Here is a 22,289-nt window from a genome sequence, read left to right as displayed (position 1 = left end):
AGGAAAGGGCGTGGTTGGGGGCGGGATTAAGCATGGGGTGCTGGTCCTCCCCGCCCCTCTTTCCCGCCATCGTCCTGTGGCCGGCAGAACCTGCCTCCCAAGCCCTCTTGCCCAGTGGGAGCTAAGCGCTGGAGAGAGGGCCTCAGGCTGGCCCTCCTGCCTCCCCCCAGCCAAAAACGCAAAAGCGCCCTGCGGCAGAAGCCAAAAGAGGCTTGAGCCTCTCGGTCCTTCCCGCCCTTCTGTCCCATCCATCGTCCTGTGGCCGACAGAACCTGCCTCCCGAGGCCTCTTGCCCAGCGGGAGGCGAAGCGCTGGAGGGAGGGGGTGGCGGCATGAGGGCCAGCAGCTGCCTACTCCACGGACCGGTGCAACATGCCCCGCGGCCCGATACTGGTCCGCGGCCCGGTGGTTGGGGACCCCTGCATTAGAGAACCGGTTGCTAAATTATTTGCTGCACACCACTAGTGCATTTGTAACATAGTGCTTGGTTTAAAAGTTTTTCATTTGGTCAGAAATAAGCAATGTATTCTGAATAGAATAGAATAACAGAACAGAACAGAATAGAATAGAATAGAATAGAATAGAATAGAATTCTTTATTGGCCAAGTGTGATTGGACACACAAGGAAAACTTTTAACTTGAGGCCAGTATCTCTTTGGCTTATCAGTAGTGACAGCATAATAATAAAAGGCAAATTGAATATTCTGGTAACAGCTTACTCTAAAGTGATTATTTATCAGTTTTAATTAAAAGGAATTTTAAAAAATCTCCCATAATCCTAATGGCTGAAACATTTTTTTTCTACTGCACAATATCAGCATCTGGGACACACATTATCATAAGCCTAGGAATGGAGTTTTCTTTTATCAGTCCTCATCCACATCATAGTATTTGACATAGTATAGAATGTTCCCTTACATTCTTGTTCTTTAAGCAAAGAAGGAAAGACCTAAAATTTGGATAATCCTTTCATAATGTTTTCCATAAATAATAAAATACATTGACACAAACATAAAAATTTAGGCAGAAGCATATTTCCCATAGTTCTCTGAGGATTAACGCCAAATGTAAAAATGATTCCAGAAAATTTTTCTGAGCTGATTTTTTAAAAAAATAATTATCTCAAATTCTATAAGTAGCCTGGTGTCAGTACTCTTTTGCATTGTCTGATTTCTCAACAACTTATAAAGTTTCAAGAATAAAAGAACCATTTTTTAAAAAGTGTTTTCGTGCTGCTCTCTTTCATTTCCCAAGCTAGAAAGTAACTTATAAGGTGAAAATAGCCAACTTCTAATACTTGTAAACTTTACCAGATGAAGAATCAGGCAACGGACTAGTATTAAAACATGGAAATATTAAGGGGCAAATATTCCTTTCAGATTTTTATCTAATTTATTAATGCATTTCTATAGGAATTAAATCCATACCTCTGTGTTTCCAGACCATTAAATGTTCTTTATATTAGTCCACAAGTTTCTAGCGGAGCTTATAAGTTCATCTAATCTAACCAGTTCTGTCTATACAAAAAATGAAAGAAACTGAACTTCAAAACTTTAATTACCCATTCACATTGGTAAAACTAATGGTGCCATAGTAAAATGATATGCTGATGACTAAAGTCTGTCTCACTAAAAAAGACAACCAGTAATATTCAACAGTTTTTCCCAGGTGATTATCAGCAATCTGTAACAATGCTACTGGCTGAGTTTTCATTTACACTGAAATATTTTATATGTATGCAATCATACAAATGCATAGTATGTATAGATCTTAAGTTAAATAAATGTGACTTGGAATCCTGCTGGCAAATGAAAACACAAGATAACTAAAATTATGCACCTGGGGAACATATGCAAAAAGATATATTACTTCTTTTATTTCAATCCAAAAATTAAAGAGCCTCTGGATGATTTGTTAAAAGGCATTCTTTTGTGAGGGTCCTTCTAACAGCAGAAGACATCTGCTCCAAGTAAAGACTAGCAGAAACAAAATTAGAAATAAAATTGCAAAATTACTACAATATACCATAGCAGTAAATTAATCCACTTTCAAATATTCATATTCACAAGTTGCAAGTAAATTTACATTATTATGTTTATTTGCATTTTATTCAAATATTATTTGTTACTTTGCTCATATTGATCATGAGTCTGAATATTAATTTGAAGGGGGAAAATGACTAACAGGAAAGTTGAGTCAGTTTAGAACAGTGGTTCTCAACGTTTCTAATACTGCGACCCCTTAATACAGTTCCTCATGTTGTGGTGACCCCCAACCATAAGTGTAGTGCCAATTCTCCCAACAGAGCTTTAAGCTGGATTCGCAGGAAGGTCAGACGGACACCCCCACTGCAAACGCCGGATTGGTCAGATTGTAAAAGTATGTTCCAAGGTGCCAGAATAGAAGCTTTAGTTCCTTTGTCTTTTCCTATGGTGTTAGGCAACCCCTGTGAAATGGTTATTCAACTCCCAAAGGGGTTCTGACCCCCAGGTTGATAACCACTAGTTTAGAAGGTGGTAAATAGGACATTCTAATGTAATAGAATAACAGAGTTGGAAGGGACCTTCTATCCAATCGCCTGCTCAGGCAGGAAACCCTAAACCCGTGATAGCGAACCTCTGGTACACATGCACAGGTGGTATGCGGAACTATATCAGAGGGCACACAAGACTTTGCCCTGGCCAGCTGATTTTTAGCCTTAGGAAAGGCTGTTTTGCCCTCTGGACATTTCAGGGAAGCTTCCCTGAAGTCCTGGAGGCAAATAAAAATCACCCAATAGATTGGAAGTTTAGGGGGGAAAACAGTTCCAGTTTGCTGTTGTGCTGTTTTTTTTTTTGCACTCCAGAGGGTTCAGGGAAGCTTTCTGAAGGCACGGAGTGCAAAAATAGTACAATGGGCAACCCGGAAGTGCATTTTCTGAACTTCCGGTTTGCCCAATGTGCTGGTTTTTGTACTCTGGAGCTTCAGGAAGCTTCCCTGAACCCTCCAGAGTGCAAAGAAACCCAGCACAACAGCAAACTGGAAGTGCATTTTCCTGAACTTCCGATTTCCCATTTGGGCATTTTTTTTACGTACCAGGTGGGTGGGTGTGTGGAGGCATGGGGGGAGGGAGGGGTGCGCAAGCATGGGGGAGGGAAAGGGCGTGGGCACATGCACACATGCTAGCACACCCACACACACCCTGTTGGCACGCGAACCAAAAAGGATTCACCATCACTGTCCTAAAACATTTCAGACAAATGGTTGTCCAATCTCTTCTTAAAAACTTCTAGTGATGGAGCACCCACAGCCCCTGAAGGCAAGTTCTTCCACTAATTGATTTTTATAACTGTCAGGAAATCTCTCCTTAGTTCTAAGTTGCTTCTCTCCTTGTTTAGTTTCCACCCATTGCTTCTTGTCCCACCATCAAGAGCTTTGGAGAATAGTGTTGACTCCCTCTTCTTTGTGGCAACCCCTGAGATACTGGAAGACTGCTATCATGTCACCCTTAGTCCTTATTTTCATGAAACTAAAAATACCCAATTTCTACAACCATTCTTCACATGTTTTAGCCTCCAGTCCCCTAATTATGTTAGTTGCTCTTCTCTGCTCTCTTTCCAGAGTCTCAACACCTTTTGTTTTATATTGTGGTGACCAAAACTGGATATAATATTTTAAGTGTGGCCTTACCAAAGCATTATAAAGTGGAAATAGCACTTCACATTATCTTGATTCTGTTCCTCTGTTAATAAGAAATTGAAATGCATTCACAGAAAAACAACCAGAAACCAAATTTTATAGGGCAATGAGAAAAACAAACAAACAGGTTTAGCTTGAACAAAAGTTATAAAGACAGATGATAACAGTTACATATATGAGAGGCTGTTGATACAAAAAATGTTTCATATTTATCCAAAGGCAAAAAATAGATATACAGTGAACCCTCGATCATCGCGAGGGTTCCGTTCCAGGACCCCAAGCGATGATCGATTTTTCGCGAAGTAGCGGTGCGGAAGTAAAAACACCATCTGCGCGTGCGCAGATGGTGTTTTTACTTCCACTGCCGCCCGCCCTTCGCCCGCCCACCCCGTTGCTCGCGCCTGGGGTGCGCGTGCGCTTGGGGACACCCTAGCTCCGCTTCCCAGCTGGGAAGCGGAGCTAGGCTGCCCCAAGCTCGCGCGCGCCGCCCGCCCGCGCTGTTGCCGGCTCCGCTTCCCAGCTGGGAAGCGGAGCTAGGCTGCCCCAAGCTCGCGCGCGCCGCCCGCCCACGCTGTTGCTGGCTCCGCTTTCCAGCTGGGAAGCGGAGCTAGGCTGCCCCAAGCTCGCGCGCACCGCCCGCCCGCCCACGCTGTTGCCGGCTCCGCTTCCCAGCTGGGAAGCGGAGCTAGGGTGCCCCAAGCTCGCGCGTGCCGCCCGCCAGCCCACCGCCGCTGGGGTCTTACCGGGGCAAGAGGGGGAAGACCCAGGGAAGCCTCTGCCCGGCGGGGAAACTCCACCATCTACGCATGCGTGGAAGGGCACGCATGCGCAGATGGTGGAGTTTACTTCCGGGTTGAAAACTAGCGAAATAGCCCTTTCGCGATGCTCGAGGACGCGAAACTCGAGGGTTCACTGTATTTGAAACTGCAAAAAAAGATTGTGGCCTTAAATTAGAGAACACAGATACCAGCAAAACAGGATGCCAGATAAAATACTGACTTCTGCTAAATAGTGAAGCAGATTGGATGCCAACTCCTAGGAATAATGTATCTGCTTCCTACGTTCCTCCTCCGTTACTTGTTTATTAATTGTATTAGCTGGGAATGAGCTTCTACTAGAAGATATTTAACTTCCCTTTCTAATTCAAAGAGTATGTTTAATGAAGATATGAGTTGTGGGATTTTAAAAGAACCTCTTTTTAAAAAACAAAAGTATCATACTCATTTAATACAAATCCTCACCCGAGTACTTTATCATATACCCACAAACATACACATACACACTCTCTCTTTGTAGACAACAGTTTATTTACCAGAAACATTTACTATAAATTTCTTATTAATCTCTTAAGAAACTATGAGAGGTTTAGAGAAGAAATGGAATGTAATGCTATCTCCAATGCATGATATCAAATTCTCTTTTTATTCTGATTCAATGGCAGCTATCTAGCTGTAATTAAATAACATACAAATGCATTGACTGAAATTGATGGAGCTCAGTTTCAGAAATTATAGGTCTTCTCTAGAGATATTTTCACTCTGTCACACACTATTAAATATTTCAAAGCCTTGTGACTGACGTTACACTGTGCCAGGGGAATGCTCCTGTACTTTCCTTATAGCATGTATGTATAGTATGTATGTTGAATTTGTACCATTTCATTATAAAACGCTTGAGATAATCATGAAGTTCTGAGACAAAGTCTATCAACAATAAGAAGAAAAAGGGGGAAGAAAACAAAATCAGGTTGCAGAGTACAAAGGTCCCTTCCTGGAACAAAGGATTTTGTTATTCCTTTAAACACTATCAGCTAGAGGAAAGTATACTCATATTTAAAGAATTAGTGGGCCTGATAAATGAATGGAATAATTGGAAAACATATCAATGGTTATGCTCTGAAGGTCAAGTTAACTGAAGCAGACTGAAAGCTGCCATTTGGGGACGGATGGATGAATGGACTGACAGATGGACAGACAGAAAGACAGAGATAAAATGATACTGAAGAAATAAAGGGAAGAAAAATTGTAGCTTTACAACATAAAAATGAGCAGCTACGATATCAGTGATCTACTTTTTAAAAAGGAAATCAAGACAGAATTGTGTGAACAGTGTACAAAAGCAGTAGCTTTTCTACTATGAAAAAAAAAAACTGCCTGAGACACACTCCCCCTGTCCAGGAAACTACAACGAAAATGGTGGCAACTACAAGGCCAGGTGGTTGGCAGGAGGCATTATTTTTTGAAAGGCCTTGTGCGGACCGACTTGGATTTCGGATGACTCATATGAGCAAGTCATCTTCACCCATGAAATATAAAGGAAGTTAAATGGCTTGGCTACAGGTTCAAAGAATTCTTATGTTGGTGATTCTCAAGTACTGATCACTTACACTGATCAAAGACACTCTTTTTCTTATGGAAATACAGTTCTTGCTAAAAGCTGAGAGCAATCTTTTTCAGTCCCAAGAATAAGACTAATACTTCATTGCTGAGAATATCCAGATGCCTGATAACTTATTTTCTGCAAAAATATTTAACATGTCCTTTCAATTAGTCAAAGCAACATACAAACTCTTATCTAAGGCCAAAGTAAAATAATCCCCAGAGACATCACAGGTGCACATTCCTGTACTACTTTGCAAAAGATGATTTATTTACTATTTTAAAAAAAGATGGGGGAACATCAGAAATCATTAAATACCTATCGGGCATGTTGGTTTCTTTACTTCTCATTCTTAATTTCCTAGTTTCCCTTTAGAAGAACTATATGGTAGTTCATTAAGCAGAATGAATCTGGTACCAGTTCAACTCTAACCCTTTAGATCAATCATATTAATGGAAATCTGCGTACTGAAACCACACAGATATTATATAAAAAATGAGCAAACAACAGCCAATAAACTTTACAACCTCTGCAAATTACACCTATCACAGCCCTTGAAGAAATGGTCCATTCTTTTAAGATTCTCATTCTCCTGCTAGAATTAGAATGCCTGACTTAAAAGTCAGGAGAGTCAGTTTTAGTCATCTTCTGATGATTGTATATATTAATTTACACTAAATACAAGAAACTGCATTTTGGTAAATACTTTATATTCTGATAATGAGGAATAGAGAAAACTAATACGTCAAAATATTTTATAATTGAAATCATAAAACTACAATACTGTGATATTTTCCTCCTAACTGGAATAATTTGTAATTCCTATTTCTTGTCTAATAGACAGCTAGTTTACATTTCTCATGCTAATAGAGTCTAAGAGCAGCCTGATAGACATGCAAAAAATGATAATTCTAGTGATCCCTACAATGTCAGAATTAACTGACTTCAGATGCAATGGACAAGTCTGGATACAACAATGAAAAAAAATGGACAAGTCCCCCACCTATGAAGAAATCCAGACCAGCCATTTCAATTTACTTTCAGTTGAATTAGTTTTACATCATTTGCATCTATTTATATCATTTCTGTGCTTGATGTCATAATTCACCTGAGGTGAATTGCCTCAAAAAGCCTATCTTTGCATTCCACTCCCAATGAATGGTCTATTAAATCAAAGTGTTACCATACTATAATTCTGCATTTAGTATAAATGTCACTTTCCTTTCTCCAAGAAAACAAGAAGGTCAACACAGAAAATCCTACACAGTAAATCATTTAAATTTCTGAGCAGAAGACAATATTTTCACTTCTTTACATGAACCTCTTGGTTTAATTTTTTTAAAACGCCTGCAACTTTTGTACAATATTTGAAGTTTGGAAAGTGTACTTTAGAAACAAGAGCAATATTTAAAAATTAATAACTAGGTGCACAGGATTAAAGATTTTGAAGCAATAACAGACTCTATAGATAAATCCAGCAATAATCTTCTAGCCTAAAAAACACGGCATTGAATTTTAGCATAGACATCTTTTCCCAAACTTCTTAATTTTCCTAATGAATGCTTGGACAGATTCCAAAAAAATACTTTTTCCCCTTTTTGAAGTCTTTTAAAATATGCAAACCTAATGCCTTAGTCTCTCTACTTTTATGCTTATAAAACGAAATTAAATGTTATCTTTTCTTTTTCTTATACGTACACTGCATTTGAACTCTAATGTATTACCTACCCTGAAGCATCTTTTACACACAGCTAGTTGGCAAGTGAGTGCCACAGCTGGCGGGAAGGGCAGTCCCACTACTTATCAGGTAGTGAAACTCACCTTTTCCTGCCCCATCAAAGTCACCATTATCAATACGTGAAACATAACTCTGACTCTTTTGCCTGATGTGACTTAATGTACAGGTCACTAGTAGATCGTTCATGTATGTCAGCAGATATTGATCAATTTGGCAGCCAATGAAGACGCTGATTTAAGCACTGCAGAGAAGCTTTAAGATGGTCATGTGGGGAGAACCTTAGTCTATTAATGGAAGACTCTACAGATAGTCCTTGACTTACAACAGTTCATTTAGTGATCTCTCAAATTGCAGCAGCACTGGAAAAAAGTGAGTTATGACCACCGTTGCAGCATCCCCATGGGTCTTATGATCTACCTTTTGTGACCTTCTAACAAGCAAAATCAATGAAAAAGCCAGATTCACTTAACAACCATGTTGCTAATTTAACAACTGCAGTTATTCACTTACAACTATGGCAGGGAAGTCGTAAAATGGGGCAACATTCATTTAACAGATTTCTCACTTAACAACAGATATTTTGGGTTAAATTGTGGACATAAATCAAGAACTACCGGTACAAAGATGGGAGACAGAAAAACTGGTTCATTCCAAGAATGGAGAGATCTAATCTGGTAACCAAGTGTGCCTCAACCACAAGAAAAAGAAAAACCATTTATAAATTAAATATCATAGTAATGCATATATTTCTGTTTCTTTCTTACTCTGTTTTCTTTTTAAGTTTTTATTTTTAACCAGTGAAGAAATTGAACAAAATTAAATTGGAATGCTGAGAAGAAACAGGGGATGTAAAAACCTAGCTTTTTATTCATTGATTATGGAAAACATTATGCTAAATCTTATTTTTTATTATAGCTTTGCACTCCTTATTTTCCAAGATTAGTTACAACATCTAATTTTAGCTGCATCACCTAGACCATTTTGATGCAAGAAATTTGAGATTTTAATACTGTGGCAATAACCAGTTGTAAGAAATTACAAGATGTGTATATTTGTTTATTATATTCAAATAAATAAATGTTCCTAATCATACTTTTTATACAATCTAATTTTCTGTGTGTACTAGTGTGCTTTTGTTAACCCAGATGTGGATTAAGTTGATTTAACATGGCTTCATTGACACAATCATAACAATCCTTGAATGCAAAAGACAACTTTTCAAGTTATCAAGTGTTTTACTACTTTAAGTACAAATCTTAACTTATTTATTTATTTATTTTTATTTATTTATTTTATTTGTCAAACATGTATAGGATAGTCGTTTGTATAAACATATTGTTTTTGTCACTGCTGTGAGCCGCCCCGAGTCTGCGGTAAGGGACGGCATACAAATCTAATAAATAAAAAATGATAATAATAAAATAACATAACATAACATAAGTAAAAAGTAATGATAAAAGGGGACAATGGGAGAGTAGGACAGGGACGGTAGACTCAATGGGGCGCTTATGCACGCCCACTACAGACCTCTTAGAAACAGGGAGAGGTTGACTTCTAAATCATTTTTACATTCATAATCTTTTATGCTTTACTTTATTATTGTTACATCCCAGTTTCTTTCAGCAAAGTCTGATGTCCATATTATTTTCATTTTTTTAATCATATTATGTTTTTTTTCTCCCTTCTCCTTCAATTTTTTTTAAAAAAGTTTATGCAGTCTCCCCACCCCACCGACCCCTGGTTTGGTTGATAAGGCAAACTTTCTCTCTAAAGGAGCTGAGACTTTATTATCGTACTGAATCTTCAAAAGCATTTGGACAAACGATTTGCACAGAACCATATTTTTCTAAAAACACTGTAGTATCACATATGGTGCTGTTCTATTTCATTTGCCTACTACAGTGATACATTTTGCTATTTCTTTTCATCAAGCAGGAATATAGAATGTATTTAATGAGAAAACACAGACAATAAGAAATATACCTTTCCAGCTCAGCAATTTTCTTATCTTTGTCATTTTTTTCATTCTCTACTTCTTTGAGGATTTCTAAGAGCCTGTCCACCTCGGCTTGGGTTTTGCCACATTCCTCTCTATAGTAGGCAGACTCTTTGTCAAGCTGCTTCAATCGATCAGCAAATTCGGGATTCTTCCGAGCTTCTTCCTCAGCTTCATGAGACTGTTAAATTAAAAAATAGATGAATCACTAGCCTTTCCCCTTAGTTTATAAGTGCTATTATTTACCGCTAAGCTTTTTATAACAAAGGGGTAACTAGGTATTCTATTCGTTGGTAACCTTTTCTTGATATTGGGCAAAAACTATTTTCCTTCAATATCCCATTATTTGGGGGCGGGGGTGGGGGTGAGACCACAATTCTAAGTTCTAGAAAGAAAATTCTTCCTGGAAAAATCACATTGAACAAGTTAACTTAACTCTACACCTGATATGGTTTGATTTAATAACTACTTTAAGCAAATCTTGAACAACTTAATGTAAGTTATTTATTTCAGACAAGATGTGAATGCCTGAAACCAATAGTTTTACCCCAAATCCCCCTTTTCCTCCCTTATTTTATTTCATTCTGCCAATATTTAACCTGAAACATAAGGAGAAAGAAGCCCCTCATGGAACAGCACAAATAAACGTACCTGGCAAACACATGCATGAGTGGCTGGTCAGTTCACAAACAAGAAAGAATGCAATGAACACAACAAAAAAGAAAAGTGCAAAGCCCAGTCTTGTTCCCATTAAAACTAATGGCAAAACCTCATTAATGTCATTGAGAGCACGAATGGGCCAAAAGGGTTTAAAACATTACACTGAAATAATCACACACAGATGTAAACAAGAATGCACTGCAATGCTTAGCCTACCCCTTGTTTCCCATTATTCCTAATTGGCATCTTCAAAGAGCAGGCAGAGAGAAAACAAGTAGTTTAACTGCAGTGCACATTAAAGACACAATTCAGAGAACAGTTGTGCAATGTACACAAATACATTTTAAAGGTTTAAGGATGCTTTGAAAGATTGCATATTCTGCTGCTAGCTGATAATACAGTACAAGCCTCGATGTTGGTTCTATTCCTTGCGCATTTATTACTTCAGAAAATAAAGCAGCAATAAAACAATGACAGGCTAAACAAAGCTCACATTTCAAATAAAAGACCACATTGATATTTACTTCTTGAAGGTTGATATGCTTTGCAATGACTTTTTTCAGTTTTGAACAACTCTTGAGTTTCAGGAAAATAATGTAATGTACAAAAATCAAGTTATTAATGAATTAGTGGTCGGGGCAGTTTATCTGCATGTAACATATTAGTCAAGCATGAGGATAATCAAGACAGGTTTAGTCTGAGTGGATCTCTTATTCTCAAATAAACTTCTGAGCACGTTTCAAAAGTGGTGAATTTCCTACATAGACATATCTTAAAACTCTAAACAAATCATAAGTGCACCATATATCCACAAAGAAATTGAGCTGTGTGACATTTGTTGCCTATATGTTAACTTTTTAATATACAATATACTTTCTAAATGGAAAAGTTAGAAATACAAGGAATTTGCCATGATTGAAAAAGATTAAGATTAAACACAAAGGAATATTTTTTCCCATAAATCAAAGATAATTTACACCATTTACAAAATACACAGCTGTCTCAAGTATTCCTGTGGGCTACCTCCATTTATTTCAGTGAAAACTTGTTCACATCCAAAATAAGTATGCCCTAATATTAATATTAATAATTCTATAATGCTATGTTTATTATAGGATATGAGACAGAGGAGGGTAAATAGTAGAAAACAACACAAATTAATTAGCTATGATAGAATCTGACTTGAGGGGACATATCTATGTAGTTAGTGGAAAAAAACTTGAATAGACTTATGAAAGACTTGGTTGAAATTAATTTCAGAGTACAGTAAATAAGTCATGATACTTCTGCACCTTGATAATTCACGCTAGATTTACAAATAATTACAAAGGATGTTGAGGATATGAAATAAAAAATATATCTATAATTAGTATTGGGCGAACCGAACTGAACTTTGCAGTGTTTGGTATATCGAACCCGAACCTGAATTTTTTTAAAAGTTCGGGTAAAGTTCAGGTTCGGGTTCGGCCGAACACCGCAAAATGCTGCCGCCCGGGAGGAAAGTGGGGAATCCCATCGTGGGATTTCCCACCTCCTTTTGCTTGTGGCGCTGCATCCCACAAAGGAATTCCGGGGGCGGGACTTTGATGTCATGGAGACTACTTCCTGGCTGGCCAAAACAGGGAGGAAGGAGTCTCCGTGACATCAAAGCCCCGACCCCGGAATCCCTTCATGGGATTTCCCACCTCCTTTTGCTTGCAGCACCACTGTGGCATCCTTTTCTGTAGAAATAAAAAGAAGCAAGTTTATTTTTACAGAAAAGGACCCCGCAGCGGCTTGCTGCAAGCAAATGTTCGGGTTCGGCGAACTCACACAAACTTCATGGCAAAGTTTGGGTGAGTTCGCCGAACCCGAAGTTTGTTGGGTTTGCCCAACACTATCTATCATATATACTGAGTTGATACTATAGTTGCTCATTTAAAGAAGTTCTTGCACTTGCCATTTGGCAAATAAAACAAAAGTATTATTTTTAGAATTTTGAAGATTTTTTTTTAATAGCTGAGATGTTGAGAGTTTGGGCAAATATTTGTTCTATTTCCTAGGTTTACATTTTCTTTGCTAGCAACAGTGACTAGAGGTTTCAGAGGCACCGTGGTCTGCAATCTGCTATCAGTAAATCTTAAAGCCCAACATTACCCAATTATAGTTAATGTTATAAAGTATAATGATCTGCCAATGCATCCAGGAGTACAATAACATCACAGTACTCTGCTTTTCCTATTTTCAACAATTAGCATGGTAACTGAGGCCATCTCCTGGTGATGTCACTGAACTGGATCAGCTGGTGCTTGTCCATGGGCACACCCATCTTTTTTTCTTTCTTTTTAATTTTTTTAAAAATTACTATTTGGAAGATTTTCCTGTTCTGCTGCTTGAAAGAGGGCCCTCTCTCCTGCCCTGGGTTTATATTGACCTTTATTCCTTTATTCCTTCTTCCGAAGCCCAGCTGTTTCGGGGTGATTTCCAGCTACTGAGCATGTACGGAAACAAAATTGCACAAGGGGACATGCCCATATGCACAAGTGGAGCACATGCACATAAAATGTGCACTTCCATTACAATGAGCACCAGTGAGCTAAGGTATGTAGAACCCACCCCTACTCAGTTACCTTTAGATGTCAAATTTGCATCTAAACCAATTTCAAAGGGTTCAGAATAATTCTTTTGATTTGAGAAATGCTGGACTTACAGTAAAATATAAATGTGCTCAGAATTATCTGCAAAAAACAGTCAAAACATGAAGATGATGGCTAAATCAGGGCATGGCTTTGATTACATACAAATAGTCCTTGGTTAATAACCATGTTCAAAGTTATGACTGCATTACACAAGGGAATTTACACAGGTCCTCGGAGTTGCAGTCAGTGCAATCACATGATTACATGATTATGATTTAGATGCTTGGCAATTGCCTCACAATTATGATAGTTGCAGTAGAATATTCACACTGAACAAGTCCCCAGGAAAAGTCACTTAAGATATAACTCCAGATAGCCTATTGCAAGGGTAGGCAAAGTTGGCTCTTCTATGACTTGTGGACTTCAACTCCCAGAATTCCTGAGCCAATAATGCTAGCTAAAGAAGAGCCAATTTGCCTATTCCTGGCCTGTGGATAGGGTAGCAATACGTTCATTACCTCTGCACTCAGAAATTTATTTCTTCTATATTCCATTCAGCTTCATGGCATTAAAAATATTTTCTGCAATTCTAAAAAAATTCTTCAATGTATAGGGATCATACTAGTAACTATAAACAGGTATCTCATATTAGGTTGCTTGAAAATTTCAAGAGACGAGATCAGAACTTTCCTCTTGTTTTAATCCTTTTAATCCTTTATTATCTGCTCATTCATTTTCAAAGGCCATCAAAAGGATAAAGAAGCTACCTACAGACTTCTTCACATTGTTTATTTAATTACTACCTACTGGTCTTTATTGTTTAATAGTACATTCGGTAGACAAAGTTAAGGATTAAAATATCTCTATATTGAGCAAGGACTACAAGATCCCCATGTTCCTTCCAGCCTTCCTCCCATTCTATATTCCCATGAATGTTTCAGATCGGAAAATGTCCACCAATTATGTGGTTCACATTTAGCTGGGCTATATTAAAGAGCTCTTCATTTTTCCTGCTTAATAGCTGGCAACCAGATATACACCTGGGGTTCAATGAGTAAGCCCAAAGAACTATACAACTGCTCTATTAAAGCCTACTCAAGGCACCCTCGCAGGTCTTCAAGGCCAAGCAACACTTAGGGTATATTTTAGGTCAACTGTCTCTGCTAGTCTTGATGGATAGCAGCAGCAACATAGTTTAGCTGTTTTGGGATCATATACAGGATAAGCTTAAAGAAAAGGAGATCCATCCATTATTTTATACAGTCATAATTACACTCGTGCAATTTGAATATCCATGTGACAGTTTTTAAACTGTCAACTGGTTTTTATGCTTCTGCACACCCACAGAAAAAGAAGGAGCTGAATTTGGGAGGAAGGGGAGAGAAACCTAATCAGGTTTTATGAAGAAACCAGTTTTACATTATTTTTCCTTGTTATTCAAATTATTATACACAGCAATATTACTTTATCATAATGAATGTAAAAAAGTGAAAAGGTGAACATTATTTATTATCATGTAATATGTATCATTTATTCTTCCCAACATTGGTATATACGCATAAGAATAATAATACATGTTTATTTAAAAGAGCCAAAATATGAGTATGATTAATAAATGAGACAGCAGAAAGATGCATGCAAGAAAATACCTTAGATCCTTCAAATTGTATTTAACAACATCATGCCATCAGAGATTGTTCAATTCCAGTTATTAATTAATATCTGGAGTTGACTGAAGGCTATAATTTAGAACTGCCCTCTAAACTGATTTTAAAGATTGTTTTCTGTTTGCCATTGTTTCTGCAAACATTTAGATAAACATAATCCAATGGATAGCGTTCCTTTAATGCTGGGGGGGGGAAATCTACAAAATACAAATAACCTCAGGACAAACTGAAAAATTCAAAAATATGATACTTTAGCAAATCCACAAATTATTTAAGGCAGAAACTATAACCAAATTAGGTTATAAGATCAGGGTATGGCTATTTTTTTATTTGGTGTGTTTTCACAAAAACAATTACTGTAAACTAAAAAGCAATATGTAAATATTCCATCTTATTTGCTTTAACTTAATATGTAAGTATGCTATCTTGTTTTCTTGTTCCTCTGATGAGAAAAAAGGACTGATGCAATTGAATTCAAATAGTAGAAAATACCATTTGTATTGAAGAATTTACTGTATAGTATACTGTATACTATATAGAATTTACTGTATAGTTCAATAAGAAGGCCCTTCTTTAGGATCCCACTAGACTGATCTTAACCCTCCTTAACAGAGAAGGCCCATAGCATTGCCTGCTTCTCTGGTCTGATGGGTCAGATAGATGTGTTGAGAAAAGGACATTACATCTACCTGACTTAACAGATATTCGAATAACCTGGTCCCAAGCCATGTAGTACTTTGGAGTGAGGAGCAGCATCTTTAATTGGATCTGGAAGCAACCTATCAGCTAATGCAGCACTTGGCAGGAGAGATGACACATGTGCACAGTTATACCAGCCCACAATCATGCAGGCCATTGCATTTTGAACCAACTGGAGCTTGGAAAGCAAAGGAAAGTATGAGAGAGATATGAGACACACAACAGCACAGATCCGGACTTTGTAGAGCTCATATCCACCAACACAACTGAAGATGTCTTCCAGGGACATCAAATACATACATAGAATGCTTTCTCCTTTTATTACTTTTCAAAGAAAAATAAATTCTTATTATAAGTCCACCAAAATCAATATGTTCTTTAATATTTCCAAGAGCCTCCAAATGTCACCTTTCGGAAAAGAACCTTGTTTGTGTTAAAAGACAAGAAACATAATAATAATAATAAAGAATAATAGTTGATCCGAAGCAATAATAAAAACCATCCTTCTAACATAACACACAATCTAAAGGGGCCTAATAACTAGCCCAAGGCCTGAGGGAAGATGTAGGGTTTCTTAAAGGCTCATTTAAAGTGCAGAGGAGCAGTCTAACGTATTGTACTTATTTATTTTAAAGACACTGTCCAACTGCAATAAACTCTGGGTAACTCACAACTGAAATCTCTGAGGGAATGTTGTTCTAGAGGGCAGATGCTATGCTAGACAAGATGTGCTTTGTGAGTCTTACTAGAGGATATTGTTTAATTGATGGGAACTGGAAAACTCTGCCTGATCATACAGGATGGGCAGAAACCAGGGGAGAGACACAGTTCCTCAGACATCTAAGCATGATGATACAGTATGTAGGCTTTATAACCAGCAACTTCAATTCCATAAAGAAGTCTGCTTCTTTATTAAGAATAACAATCCATAAGTGCAACTTGCAGATCAGAGATGTTATATGGCAGGGGTGTCAAAATCAATTTCATTGAGGGCCACATCAGGGTAGTGTTTGACCTTGGGGGGCTGAGGTGGGTGTGGCCAGATCAACATCACTCGTGTCAGGGATGCTTGTGGTAGCCCAAGCGCTCTGCGAGTGAAAATGGGCTACCAAGCTCTGGTTTTGGCTGAGATGGCGTCCTGCAATCTTCTCAGAAAAAACCAAGCTTAAGAGCACACACACTCTGTTTTTGCTTGCAGAGGCACCATGGGCCAGTACTTTGCTGTTTCCAGAGTGGCCAGATCTAAGCTCTCCATGGACCGGATCTGATCCCTGTGCAGTGAAGGGCTACCAAAAATTTTACTACCACACTGTGGGCCTGGTTTATGCCGGGCGCCCTGCATCTTCTTTCAACATATTTCAGTGCAAATTGGGTGCTCTGGGGTGGAACTCCATTTTTGCTACCCCACTGTGCCCCCCATCCTGGAAGTAGCCCACCCCTGCCCCTGGGTCTTGAGTTTGACACCCCTGTTATATCGTTATTATGAGACCTTCCCATAACTGTTCATATACTACATTCTGGGCCAAGAGCAATTTTTCAGTAATATTGGAGACAATCCCCTATAAACCACATTGCAACAGTTCATGTACAAGGTTTCCAAAATAGTTAACAGAATCTTACTGTAGAACTGATGTTTCCAATCATTGGAATTCAAATGATTGGAAAGACAGCAAAATGCTCTGGAAAAAAAATATCCATTTTAAGTAAAATTATTTTGCCTTGAGGTAGGATTTTGGGCTTGATGACCTCCTGGATTATATCATTTCAAAACAGTATATTGTAATAACTTGTGGAAATCTGATGATTTGCAATTTGATAAATATATTAAGGAGAATATCCTGACTAAGAACTTGTCTAAAACAATGTATTAGATTAGTTATCTCATTGTTCACCTTTTGCTATAGCAGCTTCCTGAGCCAAACTATGTTTTATTTTAGTAATAGAACTGCTAGTGAAAAATGTCAAGTTCTGGTTTCACACTCAGAAAATCAAATGGTGGTATGCAGCCTCTCATCCAGGACAGGTTCCATCACGTCTATGTCATACTGACCCTGTTTCATAGTGATACTAAGCCAGTATAATTGAATTTAAGTTAATGTAGTTTTTTAGAAGGATATAAAGCAAAGGAAGGGGACGAGGAACTGTGAATAGTTTCCAAAATATAAGCTCCATTAGTAGTAACTCTTATGTCAGCCTCTTCCCGTCACGCACAAGATCTCTAAAGGCGACCTTGTATGCAGTTCACATTATATGTCGGATTCTTATGGGGATATTTATGTATTTATGCCCTGCATCACACTAAGATTTTTTGTCGGGAACAGAAGGCCGAACCATGCTGAATGCATTTCTATGGGCTATATCAGGGGTGAATTGCCCCCAGTTCAGCCTGGTTCTAAGAACCGGTAACACCGGCAGCAGGAGGGTCTGCCTATTTGCCTGGGGTGCTTCAATTCAAGAAGCCACGCAGGAGTGAACATGAACTGGTACTAAATGGGTTTAGAAACCACTACTGGGCCAAATAACATACCTTTCTATACTGGGGTCATGTGTATCTTTTTCACTTTCATAGTGGCTTCAGATATATTTCATATTTTAGATAAGATGATGGAAATCTTATTTAAATGAAATGGGCCTTAGAATGCTTCAGATAAGGGGTAATTTTAAGCCCTTTTTACTATGTAGTTTGCCAATATCCCAATTCAGAGAGGAGTCCTAGATGGAAAATGACCTAATTTTTATCTTTTGGAGGCAACCACACCCATTTGCCATTCATCAAAGTTTATCTTGCTAGAAATCTACTTTCTGTTTAAAAAAAATCATACTTCATTTATAATTTATCTCCAGCTTAAGCTTGGAACATTTGAAGTGACTAAAAACAGCTGACCCACCCAATCAGCAGAGAATAATAAGAATAATTTCAGGGTTTATATGAACTTAATCCTACCCAATACTTAATATAATAACAGGGTAGATTTGAAGAAGTGAATGTTTGCAAGAAACTCTAATTTATTCGCTCAATGTTTTTATTACAACAGTAAAATTTGCTGCTGTGTTAAGAGGGAGTATAATACTTCTATATATTACACAGAACTTGTTTAGAGACATGTCCTAACTTCAAACTTGAATTACAAAACTTCAGTAAACATAATTTTATAATATAGGAGACTATAACATGATGTTCCATCATTAGTAATATAACTCTATTGATGCATATAGTAAAATAGCTTTCATGAATATAATATATGTAATATAAACACACTTTTTACTCAAAAATGATTTTCATATTTGGAACATTGATTAATTTATGAAATATGCTCTCCTGTTACCCAATCATTTGCAATGTGTTAGGCACAAATAACTAGACCCACACATGCAGAGTTCAAGCTAATTACTTTATTATGTTCTGCTTTATAATACAAGAATCTCCCGATCTGGCAACTCATTCTTGGTGAATAGTTAAATGTATTTCCCAGAAACTCAGAGGGGGTTGGCCCTAGCCTTTTGTGGTTGCACAGAGACTCCAAATTAGCTATGTGCTTGATAACCTCCTCCCTGCCAGGCTGGGGATTTCCCAAACATTGGAATGGAACAAACTACACAATTGGTTAACAGCATTCCTATCTAACAGACAACAAGTGGTCAAAATAGGAAGTGCCACTTCTCTTCCTGCTCCTGTTAACAGTGGTGTCCCTCAAGGTAGTGTTTTAGGACCAACACTATTCATACTACACATAAACGATCTTTGCGATTGCATCACTAGCAATTGAGTTCTCTTTGCAGATAATGTCAAACTATTTAATACCACCGACAATACTGCTACCCTTCAAAAAGACCTTGACCACGTAGCAGAATGGTCTAAAATCTGGCAACTTCAAATCTCCACCACTAAATGCTCTGTCTTACACATTGGTAAAAAGAATCAGAATATTAAATATAAACTTGGAGGAATTGAACTTATTGATAACCCTCAATCTGTCAAAGACCTTGGAGTACTCATATCCAATGACCTAAGTCCTAGAGCCCACAGCAACAACATTGCCAAAAAGGCTTTAAGAGTTGTTAACCTAATCCTTCACAGCTTCTTCTCTGGTAATTTTGAACTGCTAACAAGAGCTTACAAAACATTTGTCAGACCAATCCTAGAATACAGCTCACCTGTATGGGATCCACATTGCATATCTGACATCAACACAATTGAGAGAGTCCAGAAATATTTCACAAGAACAGTCCTTCACTCCCCTTCTCACAACAAAATACCTTACTCAGCCAGACTTAAAATTCTTGATTTAGACAACTAACAACTCCGTCGTCTCCATTCCGACTTAATTATAGTCCATAAAATCATGTACCAAAATGTCCTACCTGTTAACGACTACTTCATCTTCAACCGCAACAACACACAAGCACGAAATCGATTTAAACTAAATGTCAACCGCTCCAAACTTGACTGCAAAAAATACGACTTCAGCAACAGAGTAATCAATGCCTGGAATGCACTACCTGATTCTGTAGTTTCTACTCCTAACCCCAAACCTTTAGCCTTAGACTACCTACAATTGACCACTCCCCCTTTCTTAGAGGTCTGTAAGGGGTGTGCATAAGCGCACCAGTGTGCCTACCGTCCCTGTCCTATTGTCTTCCTTTGTTACTTTTTATCATTACTTATCTAATGCTTTATTTGTACAAATTACCACCCTATAATTGTTTGACAAAATAAATAAATAAATAAAAATAAATAAAATAAATAAATTGCCACAGCCAACTTACTGTTGGACAATTGAACAATTCTATTTAATTGTTTTAAATTTTAAAAAATGGTTTTAATTTTTTCCATTCGCATTTTATTCTGTCTCACCTTTTACATTTAACAATGCTATTCCACTATTTATTTGATATCAGTGTAACACTTGTCCTGCGGTGAGTTGTCCTGCAACTAGTTGGCTGTGTCTAGTTGTCCTGCAGTGAATTGACTGTGGCATGTTGGTTGTGGCCAACTATCATAGACCCTCCCGATATCTATCGCAATAACATTAATAAGGCTTTAAGAAGCCACACAATTCATCAGTAGTATTTTTTAAGCTGTTGAATACATAAAAGTAAAACCTAAGTGTTTAAAAAGAAAACCAATGGCATTTCTTTGGTTGAAATAGCCACTGATTATTTCATTCTCTCAGCTATGTGCACTTCAGCAAACATCTTGCTGGTATGCTTACTGTTAAATCCTATGTAAATAGTTAAAGCCTTGTACAAAGCTGTCTCCTGACAGAAAATGTAAATAACAAGAGGTCGCGTCTGATTGGTTCAGACGCATGACAGTTCCTTTTGGCGCGAGCCGCAAAAGTATAAATAGAGCGGCTTTTCTCATTGACAGCAGACGCGTTCCCTGCTGAGTGTCACTTCCAAAAAGAGCTAAATAAAGGGACCGTCTTTTGAACCTGCCTGTCTCAAGTATTCTTCACTGGCGACGAGGGTGGGATGAACCACGCGTGCAAGATGAACAACCTTCAAATCGGCCAGGCTCCTGAATACTTCGATCCGGAGAAGTCATCCTGGGACGCCTACATGGCAAAATTCAAAATCTTCCTCGAAACCGCCGGGATGAGGGACGCCGACGCCGACCGAAAGCGGGCAATTTTCTTAAACTACTGCGGCCCAGAAATCTTCGACCTCGCACAAACTCTAACCGACCCTCTGCCAGCAAAATCCGTTCCATGGGACGACCTACAAGCAAGGCTTACTAGCCACTTCAAACCCACGAAACCAGCCGTCGTGCTCAGGCACCAGTTCTCCAGAATGACACAACTCGACTCCGAGTCCATCAACCAATTCGCCACGCGACTTCGATCGGTGCTGTCAAAATGCAAGTTCGACAGCCCAGAAGCTCACCTCACCGATGCCCTCATTTTCGGCATGAGAAATGCCACAGTCCGCAATAAGCTCCTCACCGAAAACGAGCCTACTCTCCAGGCGGTAATCAAGTTGGCACAAACTGCCGAGGTCGCCGACGCTGCCGCCAAAGAGCTAAAAGAGCATGACAAATGAGAAACCGTTTCAAAAATCGTCTCTTCGCCTTCCCACGCCGAGGCCCCAGACGACCTCAGCCCACCTGCCATCGCCGAGGACAACTGTCTCCTACTCCAGAGTGATCAATCGAGACAACCCAGATACCCTCGCCCCGCTGCTCCTTGCTCCGGCTGCCAGGGAAACCATCCGCGCCAATGCTGCCCCTTCCGGGACGCCATCTGCCGCCGCTGCAATCGACGTGGCCACATCGCCGAGGCCTGCAGAGCCCCTCTGCCCGAGGAATCCTTCTCCACTCCTCGCCCTCCGCGATTTTCCAACCAGTCAACCCAACCACGAGACAACAGATTTTCCCGAGGTTCCAGCCGCCGAAACTACCCAACCGCTAACCGCGACTACACAAGAGGTAACGAAAAATTTTCTGTGAATAGCACAACAACAAAAAATGGGAGCAAAATCGTAATCTCGCTGCTCCTAAACAACAAACCATGCAATCTGGAACTGGACACGGGATCTAAATATACTATTATGCCATGGGAGAAACTTAAGATGTACATGCCTAACCTCTTACAATCTGATCTATTGCAAACTACATTGGTAATTAGGGATTTTCAAGGGAATATCATACCTGTGTTAGGAAAAGTACATGTACCTGTTTATTTTAAAAATGTTAAATGTCTCCTTCCTATGGTTGTGGTTGCAGGGGCTAAACACTCTCTTCTAGGATTAACTTGGATGCACCCATTGGGTATTGAAATTTCGGGTATCTGTACTGTGAACTCTGATAACATTCCCAATTTTTTACAGGAATTTCCAGAGGTTTTTAGCCCCAC

At 38.7% G+C, this 22,289-nt stretch overlaps 1 protein-coding gene across 1 annotated transcript in view; it reads right to left on the bottom strand.

Moving 5' to 3' along the window:
• ERC2 (ELKS/RAB6-interacting/CAST family member 2) overlaps nt 1–22,289 on the bottom strand; it is a 384,099-nt gene that overhangs the window by 72,179 nt on the left and 289,631 nt on the right. Inside the window, exon 10 of the mRNA XM_070735759.1 lies at nt 9,779–9,972. Coding sequence (XP_070591860.1) covers nt 9,779–9,972 — 194 coding nt within the window. The remainder of the gene's footprint in view (nt 1–9,778; nt 9,973–22,289) is intronic.

Source organism: Erythrolamprus reginae, chromosome 2 (genome assembly GCF_031021105.1).
Source record: "Erythrolamprus reginae isolate rEryReg1 chromosome 2, rEryReg1.hap1, whole genome shotgun sequence".
NCBI lineage: Eukaryota > Metazoa > Chordata > Lepidosauria > Squamata > Dipsadidae > Erythrolamprus > Erythrolamprus reginae.
Note: the sequence above shows the minus strand (reverse complement) of the source record. Positions and strands in the feature narration are given on the sequence as shown.